Source organism: Cebus imitator, unplaced genomic scaffold (assembly GCF_001604975.1).
Source record: "Cebus imitator isolate Cc_AM_T3 unplaced genomic scaffold, Cebus_imitator-1.0 Scaffold496, whole genome shotgun sequence".
Classification (NCBI taxonomy): domain Eukaryota; kingdom Metazoa; phylum Chordata; class Mammalia; order Primates; family Cebidae; genus Cebus; species Cebus imitator.
Window position 1 is genome coordinate 853,516 of NW_016107811.1, and position 24,740 is coordinate 878,255.

The window sequence follows — 24,740 nt, forward strand, 5'->3', positions numbered from 1 at the left end:
AGCCTGGGTGACAGAGTGACATCTTGTCTCAAAAAAAAATAAAAAACCTAATAAGTTACCCCTCCCTAATAACATTTGCTACACACCACCTTTGACCCAATGGTAGCTTGTCTGGTGGGCAGTTCGTGTCATGCCCCCTGGCAACTGGAAAGAGAGAAAATGGAAGCTCCGTTCTCTGCAGAGCTGCTCCAGAGCCCAGAATCCATGTGAGTGCTGGCTGGCTGCTGGTCTGTGTCTGCCATTCTCTGAATGATTCAGGACAACCCAGCTATCAGACCTGGTGCGTGGCTGAGGCAGGAAAAGGCCATGACTTGCTTGTTAGGCTGCAGGCTACGTCTGGGCCCAGCCCTGCCTGATGTTGGGCCTTCCTGATGAGATCTTGAGAAGGAGGTGATTGGGGTGCTACCCCAGAAACCACAAGTCCCCAAAGACACCCAGCTCCCCTTTTCCTCTCCCTTGTCCAGTCATTCTGTGAAACTGTTTCTCCTCCTCCCATCACTTAAGAGCTGAGCTGCATCAATGACCAATTGCTTTCATAATGTCCTGTAACAAGTAATACCCCCAAATCTCAGCAGCACCTGATAATAATTGTTTAGTTCACATGTCTGTGGTCAGCTGGAGGTGGGGGAGTGAATTGGTCCAAGCTAAGCTCAACTGAGTGGCTTTGCTGGGCTCACTGGACTTGCTAGTGGCTTTGGGGGTGCTGACCTCAGCTAGGGTGGGCTGGGGCAACTCAGCTGTGGCAGCTCTGCTCTGAATATCTCTCACTCTTCCTAGGGTCAGTGCACTAGCCGTCTTACACTGCTGCCAAACGTGTAAGCAATCGGAAATGGACAAGGCGTCCTAAGGCCCAGGCTGGGAATGGGCACACGTTATTTCTGCTCCTATGGCCTAGCCCAAAGTCAAGCGGTTGGGGGAAATACACTCTGCTCTTTTAGAGGCAGGAATTGCAAAGTCCCAAGGCAAAGGGTGTGCATACAGAGAGGTGAAGAATGGAGGCTAATGACGTAAACTGGAGCAGGACCACTTGGTTTCGCATCCCAGCTCTGCCACCCACTAGATGCGTGACTTGGGGCGATTTACACCATCCCTGTGCCTCTAGTTCCTCACTTCTGCCGCAAAGTCATCCAGACTTTTAAGCCTTTGGGACTCTGGCTCTGTCCTTCTGGTATACCTGGTTTTCTGTGCTCCGCCTGTTGTGATCAGGAAACACCACTCAGTGCCGTAGCAAGCAGAGGGCATGGGCCCAGGATGGGTGAGTTTTGAAGAGGAAGGGGCATGTGGGAGGGAGATAAGCCTGGGCAAGGCCACTCTGGGTTGTTGTTGTTGGTGAGAATGCGGTGGTGGTGTTGATGCTGCTGGAGCTGAATTTCCTACTTTAGCTCAACACATTTTCCTGAGCACTTTGTGTGCCAGGCCTTATTGTGGGACAAAGGGGTAAGTAGAACCCAGTTCTCCTCCTCACATTGCTCAGTCCTAAGATGGGGAGAAGGCTGCAAGGAATCAGCTCTGCTCGGTATACACGTCTAATCCTGTTTCTTAAATATTCACTCAACACCCTCCATGTGGCGATGCAGGCAGAGTTGCTACCCGTGGTACGCTCACAGTCCACTGTGAGCTCCCTGTGGGCCGAGCAGCTGCCCATGGGGGTGGGCCTGCACACTCTCCCCACCTGCCTGGGGGCTTCCCAGGGTGAGGGCATAGTTACTAGGTCTCCGATGAGAGCAGCAGGTCCCCAAGGACAGGCTCTCTGCTTCTCCCCAGAGTCAGAGGGTTCCCCAAGCTCTTCTGCAGTGGAGGCCTTCTTCCCTCATCAAGGTATCAGGAAGCTTCCCAGGGGAGGACGTGCATTTGTGCTGAGGTTTGAAGGTGATGGGAAGCTCATCAGAGAGGCTCGGGCAGAGGAAATGGGACGTGCAGAGAGCGTGGGGCGGAGGAAGCAAGGTGCACCTGGGGGAGCAGAAAAGCGACCTAGAGGAAAACTCACACAAGATACAGCTGCGAAGAGGCTGAGGGCCATGGGGCCACATGGAACATTTTGGACTTTCTCCCAAGATCTCTGGGAAGCTATTTGGAAGGAGCAGGAGAGGCAGGGAAATGGAGCAGCCCAGCAGAGTCTCCTTAAGCTGAGCGAATGCTCCCCGCAGAGCTATTGAATGGCCTTAGCCACATGCTGGCTAGCAGCCCTCAGTACCTGGGACCAGGACTGCCCTGCCTGGTGGTAGGCAGCGGCCTCCACCTTAACCTGCCGGGAATGGAGTGGCTTTGAGAACTGTGAGCCCCAAATGATGCTCTGGCTTGATGCTGTGGTTTCCATCCCTTCTTGAGAATTGCTAAGTGCTCTTGCTAGAAGCTTCTCTGATGCGGGGACCACGTCCCCTCATTCCTCCCATGCTCTGTCTCACTAGGGCCTGTTACAGGAGCCTAGACTTGGGTCCTTGGGCTTCCACTAACACTCCCAAACCTACCATTGCCTTCCTTCCTAAATACCTCTTTGGAACAATGGCCTTGGGCAGAAGGGCAGGCTGGCTGGCAGCAGAGCAAGAAGCCCCGTATCCTCCTTCCTCGCCGGAGCAGAAGGGGCAGCAATGCAGAGCATGTGGAGAGCCAGCCATCTGAATTTCTTCCTCACTTTCGAATGGGTGGCTTTTTCCCCCATAGCAGCAAGAGGTTCGCTTTGCCATATCTCTTTGCTCAGGCCAGTTTATGGTCTTTTCTCCCTCCTCCTCTCCCTCTCTGTGATTTGCTTTTAGACGTGAAGATTCCTGGGGCCCAAGTAAAACTGGGAAGAGGGAGATAATACCAGAGATTCTTAGTGATAAACCCCACCTCCCTCGCCCCATCCCAGTGTTCTCCATCCAAGGAAAATGAAATCTCTTGCTTACACAGGTGCAGCTGCAGCATGGAGCAGAGCCCAGAGAACTGGAGACCTGGGGCTGGGCAGCAGGGAGGCTGCTGGGAGGTGTCCATGCTTAGGTTCCAGAGTGGCTTCCTCTGGTCATCAGCTCCAACCTGGTGCTTCATTCAGACCTTCAAGGCACTTGGGACTCTGGCTCCATCCTTCTAGTATACCACTTGTGATCAGGGAGTCACCAATCAGTTCTGTATTGAGCAAGATCTTAGAGTGTGTGGCTGGGGTGTATGAGTTTGAGTGTGTGGGAGGGAGACAAGCCTGGGTGAGGCCACTCCAGGGAGGACCCAAGTGACTGAGGACAGTGGGTGGCTCAAAGGGGAGAGGAAGAAGGCCTAATGGTGATGGGCTGGACAGCACGGGACCTATGAGGCCTCAGAGTCATCTGGGCGCTTCCTAGCTGTATGACCTTGGCCAGTTGCTGACTTTCTTTGTGCCTCAGTTTCCTCATCTTTAAAATGAGAATAATAATATACTTACTCCAAAAGGTTGTTATAAGCATTGACTACATTCAGAATAGAGCTTGGTACATAGTAAGAGCTTTGTGCGTGTGAGCGATTATTTTTATTACCGTTATCTAAGTGGTAGGGGACTATCAGTTCCTAAGTCAGGGAGCTAGGAGGTAAACTAAGGCAGGAGGAGCCAACAGGTACTGATTCTGAGAACAGATTCTCAGAAGGTGAGAAATCTGGTAGGCAAATCTATCTGCGTCTTTTAGGCACTGGGCAAAGATAAAAGCCATTCATGGATCTGGCCTTGAATAGCATATAACCTAAGAGAGCAGATGGGGAGGCAGCTGTTACCCAAGGCAGGGAGTGGCAGAGCTATGAGCAACCCACACTGAGGGCCCCAAAGGAAGGACCACTTTGTAGCAGAGGTATCATCAGAGGTGGGCCTTGGAAGCGTAGGATGAAGGGAGGAAAGGCCTTCCAGGCATGGTGAACCACATGGGCAAAGGCACTGAGGCCAGCCCAGAGAACATCGTGAACCAGTTCAGTTCAACCAAGATGGGTTGAGCGCCTTCCCTGCACCAGGCACTGCCAGAGGTTTGCTGCTCCCTTTCGTTTTGCCAACCACTTTTCCAGGTATTATTATTCCTGTTTTATAGATGAGTAAACTGAGAATCAGAAACGGGGAGTAACTCCCAGGGTCACCCACTTAGTGAACGAGTGCTGGAGCCAGGCTTCTAACCAAGTCCTCCCTGAACTGAAAGCTCCCCTCTCTTCATGCCTGGCCTGACTCTCACGGAGCCTGGCAGGACGGCAGGAGGAGCCGGGCAATTCCTGACACCTCCACCCAGGCAGGCTGTTCTCTTCTTTTTCTTGGCTCCACATTTGCACCAGGACAGCCTGCCTAGCACCTTTGGGCCTCTTCACCTATTCCTCCACATGGCCCTTCAAGGCCAGGATCACACCTCCAGAAGCTTCCTGAGCGCCCAGCCCATGTGGTCCTTCTCCCTAACAGACACAGCGTCTGCTTACAGGACATGGTTGTACTCCATGTGCTTCCCGTGAGCCACTGTCGCAAGCTGGTAGGACCCATCCTCTCTTCTTGTCTTACCCTCTACACATCCCCTCTGCGACGTGCTAGACCTGCAATGAATAGCGAACAGACCCCATCCTGCCCTCATGGAGCCTGGGTCCTGATGTGAGGGATAAGAGTAATCAGTCACCATGGAGTAGAATTACTGACAAGAAAAGGAGGGGTCACCAGTCACCCATTAGTAAAGCACAGGGGTGATGAGATCATTAAGCAAGAGCTGATGTAATCAAGGTATCAGGGAAGCTTCCAGGGGAGGCCGGAGGAGGACGTGCATTTGTGCTGAGGTCTGAAGGTGATGGGAAGCTCATCAGAGAAACTCAGGCTGAGGAAATGGCACGTGCAGAGGCTGTGAGGCGGAGAAAGCCAGGCGCATCTGGGGAAGCAGAAAAGGGACCTAGAGGAAAACTCACACAAGACAAGGCTGGGGAGAGGCTGAGGGCCATGGGGCCACATGGAACATTTTGGACTTCCTCCCAAGATCCCTGGGAAGCATTTTGGAGGAGAAGAAGCAGGGAACTGGAACAGCACAGCAGACACTCCTTAAGCTGGAGTGAACGCTTCCCGCAGAGCTGTTGAATGGCCTTAGCCATGCATTGGCCAGCGGCCCTCAGTACCACCGCCTGGTGGCAGGTGGCGGCCTCCACCCTAGCCTGCCGGGAATGGAGTGGCTTTGAGATCCGTGAGCCCCAAGTGATGCTCTGGCTTGATGCTGTGGTTTCCATCCCTTCTTGAGACTGACTGATGCTTTTTTCGAAAGACAGACAAGATTCTATGAAAGGGAGCAAGAGTTGACGTAACTTTGGCCACGGCCCACAGGAGAGCGGCCCAGGAATTGTGGGTTTTTTTGCCCCCTCTGTCATCAATATCAAGAGCGGAACAGCGGCACGCTGCCCAACCAGGCTCCCAGCATCTCTGCAGTCGGTCTGTTCATTCCCATCAAAACAACTTTATTTTGTCTTGTTGGTATTTGGAGGTCATCAGTCTCTGAGAAAAGCACATTTCTAAAACATGAAACCCATCTACCATAAAAGGAGGAGGCCAGAGATCTTGTCAGGACCTGAGGTCAGAGACGGACTTGACTGACATCATTTTTAGGAAATCTACTCTCTGGTTGGTTCGGTTTGGTCAGAAGCAAATGCCAACTGGTCTCTGGGCAAGAAACCAGCACTTCGTAATTTAATGCCTCTTCCTTGTGGCCAGATTTCACTAATCCCATCCCCAGTGAGGTTGGGGCTCTGTCTAGGACTAGTCCCACCTCCCTCTGGGCCCCCAGCACCCCCTCACTGGGCACCTCACTTTGGCTGCAGGATGGAACGCGGTGGCCAGCTTTCTCTCCCATTGAATCTCCCAACTGGAACCCAGAGGCAGAGGCAGTGGGATATAGGGCAGAAGCGGAGACCCTCTTCTCTGAAAAGAATTTTCCCATCTCCCCAGTGAGTCCTTCTTATGAAAGGCTGATCTAGAGAGGAAAGAGAACACATCACCCTGGCACCCTAAGCTATGCGATCGTGTTTCTAGCTAATCTGTTCCCAAGTGACTGATTTGGGGCAAACTATTTAATCTTCCAGAGGTGTGATGACATCTGTCTCACAGGGTTGGCGTGAGATTTAATTGTTAATGTAAAACTAGTGTTTAGATGCCTGGAATCGTGCCTGGAATATATCAGTGCTCAGTCAGTGTTTCTTCCTTTCTCCTTTTCCTCACTTAGGGGAGAGATTGTCCCAGCCAAATGAGGGTCATGGTCTCTAACTCTTTAGTCAATCAGTATCTATAAGCTAGACTTTCATTCAAGGCACGGAGGATAACAGCAGTGAGGACACAGCAGAGTCCCATGGCACTTAAAGACTATAGGAATATTCTAAATATCAGCCACGTAACAATAAATAAATGTCATGTGTTTGGGATAAGTGCTGTGAGGAAAAATGGGGTGCAGAAAGGGATCCCTGGGGTGCTGTGGTGGCCTGCTGATGGACAAGATGGCATTGAAACAGAGATTCTAAGACTGGAGGGAGGGAGCCTTCCAGGTAGTGGGAGGAAGAGCATTCTCAGAAGAGGGAACAGCCACAGCAAAGACACTGAGCAGAGAACGAGTCTGACATTTGAAGGACGGTGAGGGTCAGTGTGGCTGGAGCAGAGGAGGAGAGGATAGAAATGCGTGGGGCGGAGTGAACGGGAGGCCATGGAGGGCCTTGCAGTGAGGAGTTTTGCCTTGGCTTTGATGAGCTGGGAAACTCATCGATAGAGGGGATGGAGCTGAGGGGTGATGGGGTCTAACAGGTCTTGGAAGGGTCCCTCTGGCCATAGTTGCACGAGAAGCACTGATAGAGGCCATGGGGTGGACAAGACCCCAAATACATTATCTGTGTCTTCATCTTCACTGGCCCGCACCCCTCTGCAGGCCTGGAAGTGGTAGGTTGTCTGGATTTCCTGACAGCTAGAAAATACCTTCCTCTTCCTGCTGGGATCAGATGCAGGAAGGGGAGGACCTAGTCTCTAGTGGACACCAGGAAGCCAGACAAAGTGTTGTCCACAATCGTGGTGTATGTGGCTTGTGCATGCATGTGTCTGTGTGTGTGCACATGCGTGCCTACATGCATGTCTGCGAGTGTGAGTTGGGCACGTGTATATGCATGTATGTGTGTTCATTCCTGGGACAGATTTGGAGAGAGGATGAATTTCTCTCTGCCACTGCAACACTACTTCTGAAACCCCTGTGCCCACCAGGCTCCCAGCTCTGCACAGGTGACATTGGCGCCTCTCTGTCTCTCCTCTGTGACATGCTTTCACTGGCGGGGACCTGTGTTCTTCATGACCCTGTGCTCACCTGACCAGAGTCGTCCTCTCCAAGGCTGCCTGCTGCTAACCAAGATATTAAGTTCATTCATGGCATAGGCTTTGTAAACAAGGCACTAACAGGTCCACGTGCGCTTCTTTTCCAACCCCCGCTCCAGGGCCGTGACGCTTAATTCATGTGGCAGATTAGAATGGCGAAGACAGAGTTGGCAGCTACACAGCCACTTGTCCTCCCCTGTACCTGTAGCTGTCAGTCACAGTCTTGCCCGTGGAGCCCAGACTTGATTGACCTCAAAATCTTTCCTCAGTGCTCCAGAAATGCTAATGATCAACTGGCATGTTCAATAAGATAAGAGGTATCTAATGTCCCTACTTGTAAGTCCCTCAGTTTTACCTCTGGGGACTTTAATTTTATGACTCTAATGATGGAACTTTTGGCCACTGTATCTGTTTGCTGAGCACAAAAAGGCAGGGTGGGGGGGGGGCAGTGCTGTGGGAAAAATCACTTGTTTCTGTACAATAGACTATTCAAATAGGTGCTGCAGGGTGTCACCCTTGAATACTGAACAGGGATTAGTGCCCAGGGAAAGGAGATCCAAGCCTGAAATTCAGAGCCCCTACCCAGTGGGCTTGGGACCATGGGCAGGTCAGTTAACCCCTCTGACCCTAGGTTTTCCCTTTGCGGCCCACCTTACAGGGTTGTCATGGAGATCGAATGATAACATACACATGAATCATCTTTGAAACTTATTAGGTACCCTGCATGTGAAAGGGGCAGCAGTGATAAGAGGTCTATTCTGTCCACTCATCTTATCTAAAGGTTTTGGCTCATGGCAGGATCCCACCCCTCATATTATTTAATGCATCCCATGTTTGGTAGTCTTGTGAGTGGTGACAACCAGGCAGAGGTGTGACTTGGATGGGTATCAAGGCCAGATGTGTCCTGAAACTGCCTTGTGGAGGGGAGGCATCACAGAGTAGGCGTCTGAGGTCCTAGTTCTGATGCTACCACTGAGCTGCTGTGCACCCCTGGACAAACCTCTTAACCTCTCTGGTGCTGTACCAAGTGCATCTGCCAAGTGAGTCACTCATTCTCCAAGGTCCTGTGAGAGCAAAGGATGGCAGATGTGAGGAGGCCCAGAAGCCAAAAGCGCTATACAGGTGTGAGTTGCTATTTCTTGTGATTTGCCCAAAGGGGTAAAGCATTTGACTCCACACAGGCTTCCCTCCAGGAAGAATTAGTTAATTGGCCAGTGACTTAAACAAACACAGGCGACCCTTGGGGCCAGAGCGAAAGGGTTGTGGGGCTTTCTCTGTGCTCTGCTTTAGCTGCCCCGGCCAAGCAGAAGCCCCTGCTGAAGCCAGACAAAGCTCTGCCAGCTGGTTCAGAGGGAAATGGGGAGCCCAGAGCTGGAGCCCGTGGCCACTAGGACCTCAGGCTTGCAGGGGAGGGGGAATGTCAGTTCCCTGACTCTTCAGCAGATAGGGCAGGGGGTAATGAGGGCAGGAGGAGGGAAGAGAAACGAGAGCAGGGGAGAGGAGGAAAAAAAAGAGGAGGCCAGCAAAAGCCAGAAGCAGCAGGTGGGAGGAAGGAGTGGTGGAGAAGGAGGGAAACTGGCAGTATCGGGAGTGCTTCTCCCCTTTGGGCAAATCACAAGGAAAAACAAAATAACAACTCACATCTGTATAGCACTTTTGGTTTCTGGGCCTCCTCACATCTGCCATCATTTGCTCTCACAGGACCTTGGAGAATGAGTGAGCATCAACCTCACTTGGCAGATGCACGTGATACAGCACCAGAGAGGTTAAGAGGTTTGTCCAGGGGTGCACAGCAGGTCATTGGTAGCATCAAAACAGGTTGACGAGAGCAGGTTTTATGCCTCCCCTATCCATGTACAGGGTCTGTATCAGGCCTTTCTTTGTGGGGCTTACAGCAATACCTGAGACTGGGTAATTTAGAAAGAAAACAGCCCAGCCAGCATGGTGAAACCCTGTCTCTACTAAAAAATGTGTAAAAATCAGCCAGGCACGGTGGCATGTGCCTGCAGTCCCAGCTCCTTGGGAGGCTGAGGCACAAGAATTGCTTGCATCGGGGAGGCGGAGGTTGCAGTGAGCCAAGACCGAGCCATTGTACTCCAGCCTGAGCCACAGAGTGAGACTCTGTCTTGGGGAAAAAAGAAGGAAAAGAAAAGAGGTTTATTTTGGCTCATAGTTCCGCAGGCTGTACAAGAATCATGGCACCAGTTTCTGCTTCTGATGAGGGCCTCAGGGAGCTTCCACTCATGGTGGAAGGAAAGGGGAGCCGGCATGTCATATGCAAGAGTCGGAGCAAGAAAGAGAGGGGGGAGGCCCACCCTCTTCAACAGCCGGATCTGTGGGAACTCAGAGTGAGAACTCACTCATCACCAGGAGGACGGCACCAAGCCATTCATGAGGGATCCATCCCCATGACCCAAACACCTCCCACCGTGCCCTACCTCCAACATTGGGAGTCCCGTTTCAACATGAGATTTGGAAGAGATACGCATCAAAACCTTATCAGGCTCCTCCAGGACAGGGGTGGGATCTCTCCCATCAGACTGTGGGCTCTTCCATGCAGGGACCACGTCAGCGACCTCATACAGGGACTCCCCAAGATGGAGAAGCATGCTCTCCCCACAGCCAAGACCCCCCAAGGTTCATGACCTGCTGGTGGGTCCTGACACAGCCCAAGGCCTACACCTGTGCCTGTCTGACTCCCCTGCGTCTGTTCACTTCTCTCTCCTCTTCCCCCCTTCAGGGTTCACGGACACCTTCAACATGGACACCAGGAAACCCCGGGTCATTCCAGGCTCCAAAACCGCCTTCTTTGGCTACACAGTACAGCAGCACGAAATCAGTGGCAATAAATGGTGAGTGAGAGCGGCCGCTCACACCCAGATACACACAAATTAATTTCAGAATTCCTAACCCACACTGCTGCGAAAACCAAGTGTATTAGTTAGAGTACACATTTTTCTTTGGTTATTTTACATATATATATATATATATATAAATGCATTTTAGGTTCTGGGGTACATGTGAAGAACATGCAAAATTGTTGCATAGGCACATATATGGCAGTGTGGTTTGCTGCCTCCATCCCCATCACCTATATCTGGCATTTCTCCCCATGTTATCCCTCCCCAACTCCCTACCCCACACTGTCCCTCCCCTAGTTCCCCCCAGCAGACCCCAGTGTGTGATGCTCCCCTCCCTGTATCCATGTGTTCTCATTGTTCAACACCCGCCTATGAATGAGAACATGCAGTGTTTGATTTTCTGTTCTTGTGTCAGTTTGCTGAGAATGATGATTTTCAGTTTCATCCATGACCCTACAAAGTTCATGAACTCGTTTTTAATGGCTGCATAGTATTCCATGGTATATATGTGCCACATTTTCCCTGTCCAGTCTATCATCGATGGGCATTTGGGTTGGTTCCAAGTCTTTGCTATGGTAAACAGTGCTGCAATGAGCATACATGTGCATGTGTTTTTATAATAGAATGATTTATAATCCTTTGGATATATACCCAGTAATGGGATTCCTGGGTCAAATGGAATCTCTATTTCTAGGTCCTTGAGGAATCACCACACTGACTTCCACAATGATTGAACTAATTTACACTCCCATCAACTGCGTAAGAGTGTTCCTATTCCTCCACATCCTCTCCAGCATCTGTTGTCTCCAGATTTTTTAATGATCGCCATTCTAACTGGCGTGAGATGGTATCTCAATGTGGTTTTGATGTGCATTTCTCTAATGACCAGTGATGATGAGCATTTTTTCATATGTTTGTTGCCCTCATATATGTCGTCTTTTGAAAAGTGTCCATTCATATCCTTTGCCAACTTTTGAATGGGGTTGTTTTTTTTCTTGTAAATCTGTTTTAGTTCTTTGTAGATTCTGGTTATTAGCCCTTTGTCAGGTGGGTAGATTGCAAAAATTTTTTCCCATTCTGTTGGTTGCTGATTCGCCCTAATGATGGTTTCTTTTGCTGTACAGAAGCTCTGAATTTTAATTAGATCCCATTTGTCTATCTTGGCTTTTGTTGCCATGGCTTTTGGTGTTTTAATCATGAAGTCCTTGCCTATGCCTGTGTCTTGGATGGTTTTGCCTATGTTTTCTTTTAGTGTTTTTATGATGTTAGGTTTTATGTTTAAATCTTTAATCCATCTGGAGTTAATTTTAGTGTAAGGTGACAGGTAAGGGTCCAGTTTCTGCTTTCTGCACATTGCTAGCCAGTTTTCCCAACACCATTTATTAAACATGGAATCTTTTCCCCATTGCTTGTTTTTGCCGGGTTTGTCAAAGATCAGATGGTTGCAGATGTGCGGTGCTTCTTCTGGGGTCTCTGTTCTGTTCCATTGGTCTGTGTCTGTTTTGGTACCAGTAGTATGCAGTTTTGATTCCTGTAGCCTTGTAGTATAGTTTGAAGTCCGGCAGTGTGATGCCTCCAGCTTTGTTCTTTTTGCTTAGAATTGACTTGGCTTTGCGGGCTCTCTTGTGATTCCATATGAAGTTTAAAGTGGTTTTTTCCAGCTCTGTGAAGAAGAACATTGGTAACTTGATGGGGATAGCGTTGAATCTATAGATTACTTTCAGCAGTATGGCCATTTTCATGATATTAATTCTTCCTAACCATGAGCATGGAAAGTTTCTCCATCTGTTTGTGTCCTCTCTTATTTCCTTGAGCAGTGGTTTGTAGTAATCCTTGAAGAGGTCATTTACATCCTTTGTTAGTTGTATTCCTAGGTATTTTATTCTTTGTAGCAATTGTGAATGGTAGTTCGCTCCTGATTTGGCTCTCTGTTTGTCTGTTATTGGTATATAGGAATGCTTGTGATTTCTGCACATTGATTTTGTATCCTGAGACTTTGCTGAAGTTGCTTATCAGTTTGAGAAGATTTTGGGCTGAGACGATGGGTTCTTCTAGATATGCAATCATGTCATCTGCAAATAGAGACAGTTTGACTTCCTCCTTTCCTAATTGAATACTCTTTATTTCTTTTTCTTGCCTGATTGCTCTGACTAGAACTTCCAATACTATATTGAACAGGAGTGGTGACAGAGGGCATCCTTGTCTAGTGCCTGATTTCAAAGGGACTTCCAGATTTTGCCCATTCAGTATGATATTGGCTGTAGGTTTGTCATATATAGCTCTTATTATTTTATGATGCATTCTGTCAATACCTAGTTTATTAAGAGTTTTTAGCACGAAGGGCTGTTGAATTTTGTCAAAGGCCTTCTCTGCATCTATTGAGATCATCATGTAGTTTTTGTCTTTGGTTCTGCTTATGCGATGGATTACATTTATGGATTGGCATATGTTGAACCAGTCGTGCATCCCCGGCATGAAGCCTACTTGGTCGTGATGGATAAGCTTCTTGATGTGCTGTTGCAATCTGTTTGCCTGTATTTTATTGAAGATTTTTGTGTCAAAGTTCATGATGGATATTGGCCTGAAGTTTTCTTTTTTAGTTGAGTTGCTGCCAGGTTTTGGTATCAGGATGATGTTGGTCTCATAAAATGAGTTAGGGAGGATTCCCTCCTTTTGTATTATTTGATACAATTTCAGAAGGAATGGAACCAGCTCCTCTTTGTACGTCTGGTAGAATTCGGCTGTGAACCCGTCTGGACCTGGACTTTCTTTGGTTGGTAGGCTATTGATTGCTGCCTCTACTTTAGCCCTTGTTATTGGTCTATTCAGAGTTTCAACTTCCTCCTGGTTTAGTCTTGGTAGAGTATAGGTGTCTAGTAATTTATCCATTTCCTCCTGATTTACTGGTTTATGTGCATAGAGCTGTTTGTAGTAATCTCTGATGGTAGTTTGTATCTCTGTGGGATCAGTGGTGGTATCCCCTTTATCATTTTTTATTACATCTATTTGATTATTCTCCCTTTTCTTTTTATTAATCTGGCTAGCGGTCTATTTTGTTGATCTTTTCAAAAAACCAACTCCTGGATTTATTGATTTTTTTGAAGGGTTTTTTTTGTCTCTATGTCCTTCAGTTCAGCTCTGATCTTAGTTATTTCTTGTCTTCTAGCTTTTGAGTTTTTTTGATCTTCCTCCTCTAGCTCTCTCAGTTTTGATGATAGGGTGTCAATTTTAGATCTTTCCTTGTTTCTCATGTGGGCATTCATTGCTATAAATTTCCCTCTCGACACTGCTTTAAAGGTGTCCCAGAGATTCTGCTAAGTTGTGTCTTCATTCTGATTGGTTTCGAAGAACATCTTTATTTCTGCCTTCATTTCATTGTTTATCCAGTCGACACTCAGAAGCAAGTTGTTCAGTTTCCAAGTGGTCGTGCGGGTTTGAGTGCGTTTCTTAATCCTGAGTTCTAGTCTGATTGCACTGTGGTCTGATACGCTGTTTGTTATGATTTCCATTGTTTTGCATTTGCTGAGGAGTGATTTGCTTCCAATGATGTGGTCAATTTTAGACTGGTGCTGAGAAAAATGTATATTCTGTGGATTTGGGGTGGAGTGTTCTGTATATGTCTATTAGATCCGCTTGGTCCACCTCTGCATTCAAGTCCTGGATATCCATGTTAATTTTCTGTCTTGTTGATCTGTCTAATATTGACAGTGGAGTGTTGAAGTTTCCCACTATTATTGTGTGGGAGTCTAAATCTCATTTTAGGTCGTTAAGAACTTGCTTTATGTATCTGGGTGCTCCTGTGTTGGGTGCATATATATTTAGGATAGTTAGCTCTTCTTGTTGGATTGATCCTTTTACCATTATGTAATGTCCTTCTTTGTCTCTTTTGATCTTTGTTGGTTTAAAGTCCGTTTTATCAGAGACTAGGATTGCAACCCCTGCTTTTTCTTCTTCTCCATTTGCTTGGTAAATCTTCTTTCATCCCTTTGAGTCTATGTGTGTCTTTTTATGTGAGATGGGTTTCCTGAATACAGCACACCAATGGGTTTTGACTTTTGATCCAGTTTGCCAGTTTGATTTGGGCGTTTAGACCATTTACATTCAATGTTACTATTGTTATGTATGAATTTGGTCCTGCCAATTTGTTCCTGGCTGGTTTTCTCTCCCATTAGTTGACTCATTTTCTTCATTGCATTTTTGGTCTTTGCCAACTGGTTTGCTTTTGCAGTGACTGGTACTTGTTCCTTTCCATGCTTAGTGTTTCTTTCAGGAGTTCTTGTAGGGCAGGTCTTATGGTGACAGAATCTCTTAGTAATTGCTTGTCCATAAGGGATTTTATTTCTCCTTCATTTATGAAGCTTAGTTTGGCTGGATATGAGATTCTGGGTTGAAAGTTGTTTTATTTAAACATGTTGAATATTGGCCTCCACTCTCTTCTGGCTTGTAGGGTTTCTGCCGAGAAATCTGCTGTGAGTCTGATGGGCTTCCCTTTGTGGGTGACCCAATCTTTCTCTCTGGCTGCCCTTAGCATTTTTTCCTTTGTTTCAACCACGGTGAATCTGACAATTATGTGCCTTGGGATTGCTCTTCTTGAGGAATATCTTTGTGGAGTTCTCTGTATTTCTTGAATTTGAAATTTGGACTGCTTTGCTAGGCTTGGGAAGTTCTCCTGGATAATATCCTGGAGTGTGTTTTCCATCTTGGATTCATTCTCCCCATCATATTCAGGTACACCCATCAAGCGTAGGTTAGGTCTTTTCACATAATCCCACATTTCTTGGAGGCTTTGTTCATTTCTTTTCACTCTTTTTTCTCTTGTCTTGCCTTCTCCTTTTATTTCATTGAGTTGATCTTCAACCTCTGATATCCTTTCTTCTGCTTGATCGATTCAGCTTTTAAAACTTGTGCTTGCTTCATGTAGTCCTCATACTGTGTTTTTCAACTCCATCAAGTCATTTATTTTCTTCTCTAAGCTGGTTATTCTAGTTAGCATTTCGTCTAACCTTTTTTCAAGGTTTTTGGTTTCTTTGCATTGAGTTAGAACGTGTTCCTTTAACTCAGAAAAGTTTGTTATTATCTACCTTCTAAAGCCTGTTTCTGTCAATTTGTCACACTCCTTCTCAGTCATGCTGTGATCCTGTGTTGTTGAGGAGTTGTGGTCCCTTGAAGGAGAAGAGGTGTTCTGGTCTTTGATGGTTTCATCTTTTTTGCATTGGTTTTTTCCCATTTTTGTGGGTTCACCTGGCTGTGTTGTCAGGGAGCTGTTTGATGAGGTCACTTGTCTGCCTGTGGAGGCACTACTGGGTTTCTATTTCATTTTTAAATATTTTTTACTAATACATAAAAATACAATTGAGTTTTGTATATTTATAATACATCCAGCAACTTTGCTAAAGTCATTTATTATTTCTAATAACTTGCTTTTGGATTCCTTTGGACTTTCTATGTATACAATCAGATCATCTGAAACAATTGCAGTTTTGTTTATTCTTTTCCAATTTTCCTACCTTTATTTTTCTAATTGCACTTGCTAGGATCTTCAGTGCAAGGTCAAAAATAAGTGGCTATACTGAATATGCTTTTCTTATTTCTATTATAGTAAAATTTTCCAATAATTCATAATTAAATAAGATGTTAACTCTAGTTTGTTCATTTATTTGTTGTAGATATCTTCAGATTAAAGAAGTTTTTTTCTATTCATAGTTTTCTGTGGTTGGTTTTTTAAAAATTGTGAACAGATGCTGAATTTTATCGGGTGATTTTTCTGTAACAACTGACATATGGTTCTCCCTCATTCTGTTAATATGATAATTACATTGATTTATTTATTTTTTACTATTAAATCAAACTTGCATTCCTGAGATAAACCTCATTTGGTCACTCTGTATACTTCCATGTACATATTCTCAGGACTTTTGTTTCTATTGGGGTATTTGTATCTGTTTTGTTTCATGAGATATTTTGACCTGTAAATTTTCCTTTTGGAAATGCCCTTATCAAGTTTTTGTATTACAGCTATTCAGACCTCATAAAAATGTGCTGAGAAATGTTTTCACTTTTTTTGTTCTCTGGTAGAATATAATATCTATATTATTGCTTCTTTAAATGTAAAGCATCTCTAGGGTTGTTTTTTTGGGAAGATTTTTCATCACAGATTCAACTTCTTAAAGATAACTGATTATTCAGATTTGCCATCCCTTCTTCTGTCAATTTTAATAACTTGGGTTTTTCAAGTAATTTGTACATTTCATTCAAATTTTATCCACAAATATTTGAATTAGCTTCCTATCATCTTTTCAAAGTCTATATGATCTATAGATCCTCTTTTTCATTTCTCTTTTTGGTAATTTGTGTTGTCCATCTTGTTTTTGATCAGTCTTGCTAAGGGTATGTTAATTTTATTAATGTTTTCTAAGGATCAGCTCTGGGCTTTATTGATTTTCTCTATTGAATCTCTGATTTCTCTTTCATTGGTTTCTATTATTTTAATTATTCCATTTTTTTGGATTTGTCTTTTTCTAGCTTCTTAAATTGTTGACTTCATGACTTTTTCTTTTATAAAATATGAATATAAGACTATATATTTCCTCTAACATTGCTTTAGCTGCATCCTACAAATTTTGATGTTTTCATTAACATTCAGGTTAAAAATAATTTCTAATTCTCATCATGATTTCTTCTTTGGACCATGGATTATTTAGAAATGTGTTTTTAATATCCAAATATTTGGATATTTTCTAGTTGTCTCTCTATTATATTTCTAATTCAATTCCATGGTGGTCAAAAGAGATGCTGTGTAACTTATATGCTTAGATGTTTGTTGGCAATATTTTAAATTACTGATTCAGTCTCACTGCTTGTGATTGGCCTGTTCAAAATTGCTGTTTCTTCCTTTTTTAAGCTAGGATGGTTGTATGCTTCTAAGAATTTATTCATTTCCTCTAGATTTTCTAATTTGCTTGCATAGGTGTTCATAGTAGTCTTGAATGGTCTCTCATACTTCTGTGGTGTCAGCTGTAATATCTCCATTTTCATTTCTAATAGAGCTTTACAACCTACTTGCAATTAGTATTCTTACCACTTTCTAAGTAACACAAGAACTTTACAACAGTTTGATTCCAGTTCCCTGTCCTATCCTTAGTGTTATTGTTGTCATATATTTTACCTTTGCATATGTTATAAATTTCACAAGACATTATTGTTATTGTTGCTTTAAACTGTTCATTTTCATATCAATTTACCCACATCGCTATTCTTTCTGGTGTTCTTCATCTTGTTCTTGTAATTCTGTGCTCTCATTTGAGATAATTTTCTTTTACCCGAGAGCTCTGCTTAGTATTTCTGTGGTGTAAGTCTGCTCACAATAGTTCTTTCAGCTTTAGGAGTTGGGTTTTATGTTTGTTTTTGTTTGTCTGAAAAGATCTTAATCTCAATTTTTGAAGTATTTCTTATCTAGTTTTTCTTTTAGCATTTTAAAATGTTCCATTCTTTTGGCTTTACAGTTTCTGTTGAGATGTCAACCAACAGTTTTATCATTCTTTTGAGTGTAATGTGTCATTTTCCTGTGGTTGCTTTCTTCTTTGCCTTTAATGTCAGCAGTTGGACTATGATGTATCTAAATGTAGGGCTTTTTTGTCCCAATTCTTCTCTCCTTTTCCTTCTAAACATCAATTCTGTGTGTATGTTAGGCCCTCTTGCCATGCTTCTCATACTCCTGTTCAGTTTTTTTATTCCACTTTTCTCTTGTTATGCTACAATGTAGATATCCTCTATTCATCCGTCTTCAGGGTCACTAAACCAGCTTTCTGCTGTATCCAGTGTGGGGCTAACCCCATTTGATATACGCTTTATTACAGATATTTTATTTTGCTCCTGAATTTCCACTGGATTCTTTTTTTACAGATTCTAACTCTGGCACAATAATCTTTCTTGATCCCATTCGTCCATCTTTTATTCTATTTACTTTAACATGTTAACTATTATTATTTTGAAGTTCTGGTTGGTTAACTCCAATATCTGGATCATCTGTGATCTGCTTCTAGTGACTGTTTTATCTCATGGTTATCCATTGTTTCCTGAGTATTTACTTATTTAGTAAATATTGTGAACATCGTGGATGTTACATCACAGAAGCTAAAGATTGCGTTACCTTCCTTTAAAGAAAGCTATGTTTTCTTTTGAGAGTCAGCTAAATTACTGGTGAAATCATCTAGATCTTACCAAGGTATTGTTTGGGCCTTGGTCAGGACAGGTCTAACCTAGTTTTGCCCTTATTCCTAAGATGTGGTCTTTACTCTTAGAGCATAGATTTTCTGGGTGCTCAAATGAAAGCCCAGAGTATTCACTAAGGTCTCTCCTTTCTGACTGGGCATGAACCCCACCACCTCCCTCCAAGACTAGGAGGCAACCTCTAAAAATCTCTGCTCCCACTAGCTATTTTCTGATTTTTCCAGTGTATCATGCTATGCATGCACAGCTTAGGAGTCAGCCAAGAATCTGAGGGTAATTTTAACAGACCTTTTGAGACCCTTCCTGTTGCTATCTCCTTTCTAGTATCCTGCGCCTCCCAAATCCTAGTCATCTTTGCAGCCCCAACTCCAATCCTTGTTTTCTCTATCCAGCAAGATGGCTACTCTCTGTATTCATTTCCCTGTGCTGCAGCAAAGAAAATGCCTTCAGAGGAAAAGCTGGGGTGAACAGGGGTTCAGCTTCTTGCAAGTACTGAGCTCTGCTTTGACTGCTGTCCAGTGCCTGAAAATAGTTGTGTAATTTACATAGTTGTTTATGGCTAAAATTGAAAGTCATCTTTCATATTCTTTTATCAACTTAGATGTCACTCGTGTGGACCCCGCCACAAATCCTACTTGGTTTTCCTCTGAGAAACTTTCTCTAACTATCCCTCCCCATCACTATATAAGCTGCCCCCAAAGAATTCTGTGTTTCCCTTTTCATGGCGTTTATCAAATTGGATAGTAATTGCCTGTATCATTATCTTTCTTCCTGAAGGCAGGGGTATAATTCCTGGCATTTAGTAGGTGCTCAAAGAACTTACTTTGACAGACTGAATTAAGGATTTGAGCCTCTTTCAACCAGCCCAGACATAAGACGCATGACATCCATGTGGTTTACATGGTATGAAAGGTCAAAGATTAAATTGAACTGACTTTTCCGAGATAGAATTTATTTTGACCAATATTTGTTTATTAGGCATCTGTTAATGAATTTTACTAGACTCGGCAAAATATTGGTATGAGTAAAACATGGCTTCACTCTCAAATAAGTCACAGACCAGTTAAAGAGGCAACATTACTACCCTTGAAATAATTTAAAACCAACGCAAGACAAAATATGACCTGGTATTAATTATATGCATCTTTGAGGCTACTTTCTCCACGAAGGCTTTCTGAATCTTTCTGCTAGCCTAAAATGACCTTACCCTCCCCAAACCTTTTCTCTGATGCCACATGTCACTTCCCACTTTGTGTTGGAGTCACTGAGGCCCATGGCCCATCCCCCCTATTGGACACCAGCTTCATCTCCCTGCAGCCCAAGAGCAGTCAACACAGCATCTTCCTTACAGCAGAAACTTGGCCAGACTCTGAAATGAGAACTCTCTGTGCCTGGGGTCTCTGGGAGGGCTCCATAGAAGAAGGCATTTGAACATGGTCTTGGAGGTTGGGCATAGAAGAGCAGAAAGATATGACAGAACCAACTCCTGGCAGCTTTTGCTGATCTGAGTGCAGCCTGGAGCACCGTGGGAGAGAACTGGTACCTCAGGTCGGCAGGGTCCCACCCATTCCATCCACTAGATCTGAGCATGTTACTGCCACAACTAAATTGAGAGAAACAGGGTTGCCTCGGGGACCCCGAGAGCCAAGCCACCTCCAGAATGGACAGAAGCACACTGGGCCTTTCTAGAATCTCTGTCCCCACTTGTGTGGACCCCACCACAAATCCTACTTGGTTTTCCCCTCCCTGCTTCCTTTTCTGGCCCCATCTTCCCTGTCATGTGGGCAGTATTCCAAGAATTTGACTCAGATGGAGGACCCTATGGGTATTGATCCTGGAAAGGAGAGGTTGGTGCCAGTGTCTTTTAGGAGACACTGACTGACTATTAATCATGACCCCGGGGGGATGTATTGATTCAGCTCCATGCCAGGGCATACCTCAAAGGAAGGACAGGAGCAAAGTTTCAAAGTGCAAAGCCTCTACCACATGGAGGAAGAACCTTGGGAGAATCTCTGCCAACTTTCCCGAACTTCTGTTTGCCCATGTGTAAAATAGGAATGAGTGTACCTGTCCCAGGGAGCTAGGCAAGCTCAAAGAGTACCCAAAACATGATTGTATTTTGTAATCAGTAAAACAGTAAACAAGGATTGAGTCGTTGCAGGCCACTGGTGGCTCGATTGAGAGGCTCCCTCTGACCCAGGCTCTTCCTGCCTCTGCGGTGTGGAGCTGGCTTCCAACACTTCAGGCAGAGTTTGCATGCCTTGGTCTGCATCTCCTGGGCCTGTGGGGGAGGCCAGGAAGCTGCATGTTTGAAAGAGTTTCCCAGGGGAGTCTAGCAGGGAGACTGTGACCCCCAAGATCACTGTCTCCACTGAGCATGTAAGACAGAAAGATGCCAGTAAGAAAGAACATCACTCCCCAGCCCCAGCCCCCAAATCCAGGTCCCAGCATTGCCCCCAGGGAAGAACCCACTGCTGACCCCCACCTCAGGCACCAATGAGACATGCCCCATTTACCCCGCCGTGCGCCTCCTTGAATGTTGAGGGCCTGCAGTAGACAGCTGGAGGATGAGAGGAGAGACCTGGTGGGGCAGCCACTTTGCTTTCTGAACCTTTGTCCTTCTGCCCACCTCACTCCCAGTGCAGAGCTCAAACTCGGCAAAGCTGATCATCCCCCAACGCTTCAGACATCTTGAACAGTTTTCCACAAGCCTTGCTTTTAACAATAACAACACTCGCAGATATACCCAAAGGAAAGAGAAAACAAATTCCTCTTGGGCTGAGTGTGCTCTGCCCCTGCTTTTTGAGCCCTTGTGTATTTTCAAAGAAATTTAATCCACATGACTCTATTGCATTTACATTGAAATTATTAATTCAGTGGGTTTGAAGACCATTTGATGTCCCAGCAGCTCTGATGCAGGGTTTGCAGAAGTCCTCTCTGAGCCTTTGGTCCCCTGAAACAGGAAGCTGCCTGGTGCTGAGAAAGGGGCTGGGCCCCAAAAGTTTCCCATTTTTCTCTGAAGCTCTCATCCCTGAAGAGAGGAGAAGCCTCAGCTCTCAGCAAGGGGAAACATTTCTCCTCCTTGAGAGCACTAGGGAGCAGAAGACTGCCAGTCCCCACTGAGCTCCAAAAAGGGGCTCTCTAGGAACGTGGCGGGCTCTAAGAACAAGACCATGGTGAGCTCCCTGGGTCCAGGTGTGCAGACAGGAGCAACTTGTAGGGGAAGCAGGTTTGTCCCCGTTTTACAGGCAAAGGAACTGAGACACCAAATGATGACATAATTAGTAAATGTCAGAGGCAGAGGCAAGACTGGAGCCCAGATCTGTCTACTCCCGAGTACCTGTGATGGGTTCTGGAAACTCAATGACAAATCGAATTGCAAGGTCCCTGCTCTGATGGAGTTTTTCTTCTAGAAGAGAAAAACATATGATTAGTTTGTCTATCATCTGTCAGATGGTTATTGAAGCATTGGAAATGCATTAAGCAGGGTGAGTGGGCCTTGGAACAGTGGTTGAATTGAGGGCTCTTTATACAGGTTGTCTAGGAAGGCCGCTATGTTAGGATGATAGCGATCGGAGACGCGAGGGAAAGGAGAATCTGACAGAATCATGGTTATGGGAGAAGAGTGTATTCCAGGCAGAAGGAATGGGAAGTGCAAAGGCCCTGAGGTAGGCACATGCTTGAGATGTTCACAGAACAAGTGTGGCTGGAGCAGAGTGAGCGAGGGCAAGAGCAGAAGGAGGCAAGTCTGGAGGTGCAAGAGGCTGCAGGGTGACTGAGGACATACCTTGCCGACTAGGAAGACGGTGGCGTCCTTAACACAAAAGCAAAACCCAGCAACAGGGTGCGGGCTTTAGGAGTTCAGGGGAGCTGAGCTTTGGACCCACTGGTTTGAAGGATCCAAGGGTCATCCAGGGGCAGGGGAGGGGGCCTTTGGCTTGGCAGGGAGATGAGGGTTGAGGCCCAGATGTGCATGAGGAGAGCTCCATTCAGCAGGGAGGAGGAAGCGGGGCTGGGGAAGAACTGCAGAGTGCAGGACGTCCACAGGTATAAGCAGGGGGGGAGGGGAAGTCTGAGAGGGAAGGGTCAGAGGAGGCGCTGTGTCTGCAGGCAGAAGAATGGAGTATTCTTCTGAGGAAGACGAAGGTGGCCGCAGCATTGTGAGGCCTTCCAGCTCTAGGAGGGAAAGCAGCAGCCAGGAGCGCCTCTCCCAGAAGCAGCTGAAGGGCCTGGCTGGGCAGCATCTGCCAGGACTGGAGCCTGCAGATGTAAGGGAATGTTTGTAATAGACATTCACACACACACAAAATCTCGAGTCTTTGCAAGGATTTACTGTCACGTGTGTCATGTGTGAAGAGTCTGGAATTAACAACTCTCCAGCAATGATTCTCAGACCTTAGCATGCATCCCTGGAAGGCTGGCCAGATGGGATTGCTGGGCCCCACCTCCACAGTTTCTGATTCAGTAGGTCTGGGTGAGGCCTGAAATCTGCTTTTCCTGAACTTCTCAGGTGGTGCCGGTGCTGCAGGCCTGGGAGCCACACTCAGAACCACAGACAGCGGAGGCAGAATCACCATGTCGATGCTTCCACGTGTGGGGCCATGGGGAGCCCAGAGACAGCGGGGGTGGGGCTGGACGTGGGTAGGGAGGACAGAGGCGCTATTGTTGAGGCAATCTGCTCACACTATTCTTGTGACCCATCCAGAGGCCCCTTCCCTCTCTCCCTCTGATCCCGTCCCCTACCATCTTCTACTTTCCCATCTCCCTTTTCCTTCTCTTTGCCTATTTCTACTTCCTGGTTTCTGGGTTTTTCACCGTACTTTCTCAGCTTTTCTTCTCGTTCTCCTCCTTGTTTCCCTCATCCCCTCCTCCCCCATCCCTTCTCTTTCTTCCTTGCCCTCTTCGCTCCTGGGTACGGTGTCCAGGGACAGGGTTGAGGAAAGGGTCTCCAGGGCCTGCTGTTTGAGCAGAAAGATGGATCTTACACAAGTCTGCCCTTCTTTGTCAGTGACGGTGCAGGCTGCCAGGCCTGGGGCAGCCTCGGTTGTTCCTGTGGAAGCCTTTCTGAGGAACATTGCTCTTTTCCTGGCCTGGTCCCCCAGAACAGGCTCCCAACACCACAGCGCATAAATGTTATCTGCTATTTTCTCTTGGAACAAATAGAATCTGGCATCATGACTCATTCTGGTTAAAGGATAAATCACTACAGAAGCAAGGCCCAGGATAGGATGAAACCACCCAGCACAGGAGAGAGAGAGAGAGAGACAGACAGACGGGAAAAACTGCATTCGTGGGGAAATGTTGGCCCAGGGCCCCAGGCCAAGCCACCCATTAGACCCTGGCAGGCATACACAGACAAGAAGAAAATGAGCTGCAGAGGGCTGGGACAGTGGAAATCCAGACACTCGTCCTCACTGGCAGGAGCTGGGGCATCTCCAGGCCCTCAAAAGCACAAAGCAGCAGTGAGAGTGACCAAGCAGAGCAGGCAGCCCCAGAACCAAGAGTGAAGTCTGGGGCAGCATGGATTTAGGGTACAGCCTGCAAACAGCTCCCAGGGTTCCTTGCATCTCTCGGGTGATTTTTTTTCTCTTCTCTCCTTGCTCTTTTTTCATTCTCCTTTTAAAAATATATATATATATATCAAACCACACAAGGAAGTCCCAGAAATGGAAGAGATGTCAGTGAGGGTCCAGAAAACTTCTGATACACAAACTGGTCAACCAGAGATAGAGCTAATCTCAGCTCTGTCCTCTAAGGCCTCTAAGGCCAGTCCTCAGGGCCATGGAACATCCTTAGCTCTGACCTCGGAAAGGCAGGGGGCCAGCCATCGCATGCTTTTAGGGGTAAGACGCACAATCTCGGTAGTGGAAATATTGAAAAGAAAGTCTCCTGGTTACTAGCTTCCAAGAAAGAAAATAAATTTAATGTGGGCAGTTCAGGGAAGCCAGAGGGGTTTGCCAGCTCAGCCTCTTTTCCACCCATGTCTTTCCTCTCCCCCTACCAGCCTCCCCCTACAGCAGCCGGTGGGCCCCCCACAACCTCCCTTCCGTTTCTGAAGCCAACACTCTTGATTCTGTGATGTCATCATCCTCCCAACGTCCAGTGCAGGAGAGGAAAGGGAAGCTCTTTACATGAGGTGGAGAATAAACAAATGTTGAAACTCCCTATATCTTGAGAGTGGCTTTCTGTAATAGGTTTGAATGTTTAAGACTGGTACTGCTTTGAATTGCTCCTTGGCACGCTCTCTGCAATGATGATAATTGACACTAGAGGGAGCAAGATAGCCCTCTGGTGTCTTCTCTAGTCAATCACTGAGGCTTCCCATAGATGTCGCTCAGGGTAGCATGTGCTTCCATTCACTTAGA

At 46.1% G+C, this 24,740-nt stretch overlaps 1 protein-coding gene across 1 annotated transcript in view; it reads left to right on the top strand.

Annotated features, from left to right (window-relative positions):
- The window catches only part of ITGA11 (integrin subunit alpha 11), a 138,549-nt gene that overhangs the window by 18,719 nt on the left and 95,090 nt on the right, over positions 1-24,740 (top strand). The window contains exon 2 of the mRNA XM_017513586.2: positions 10,026-10,137. Within this exon, the coding sequence (XP_017369075.1) occupies positions 10,026-10,137 (112 nt within the window). The remainder of the gene's footprint in view (positions 1-10,025; positions 10,138-24,740) is intronic.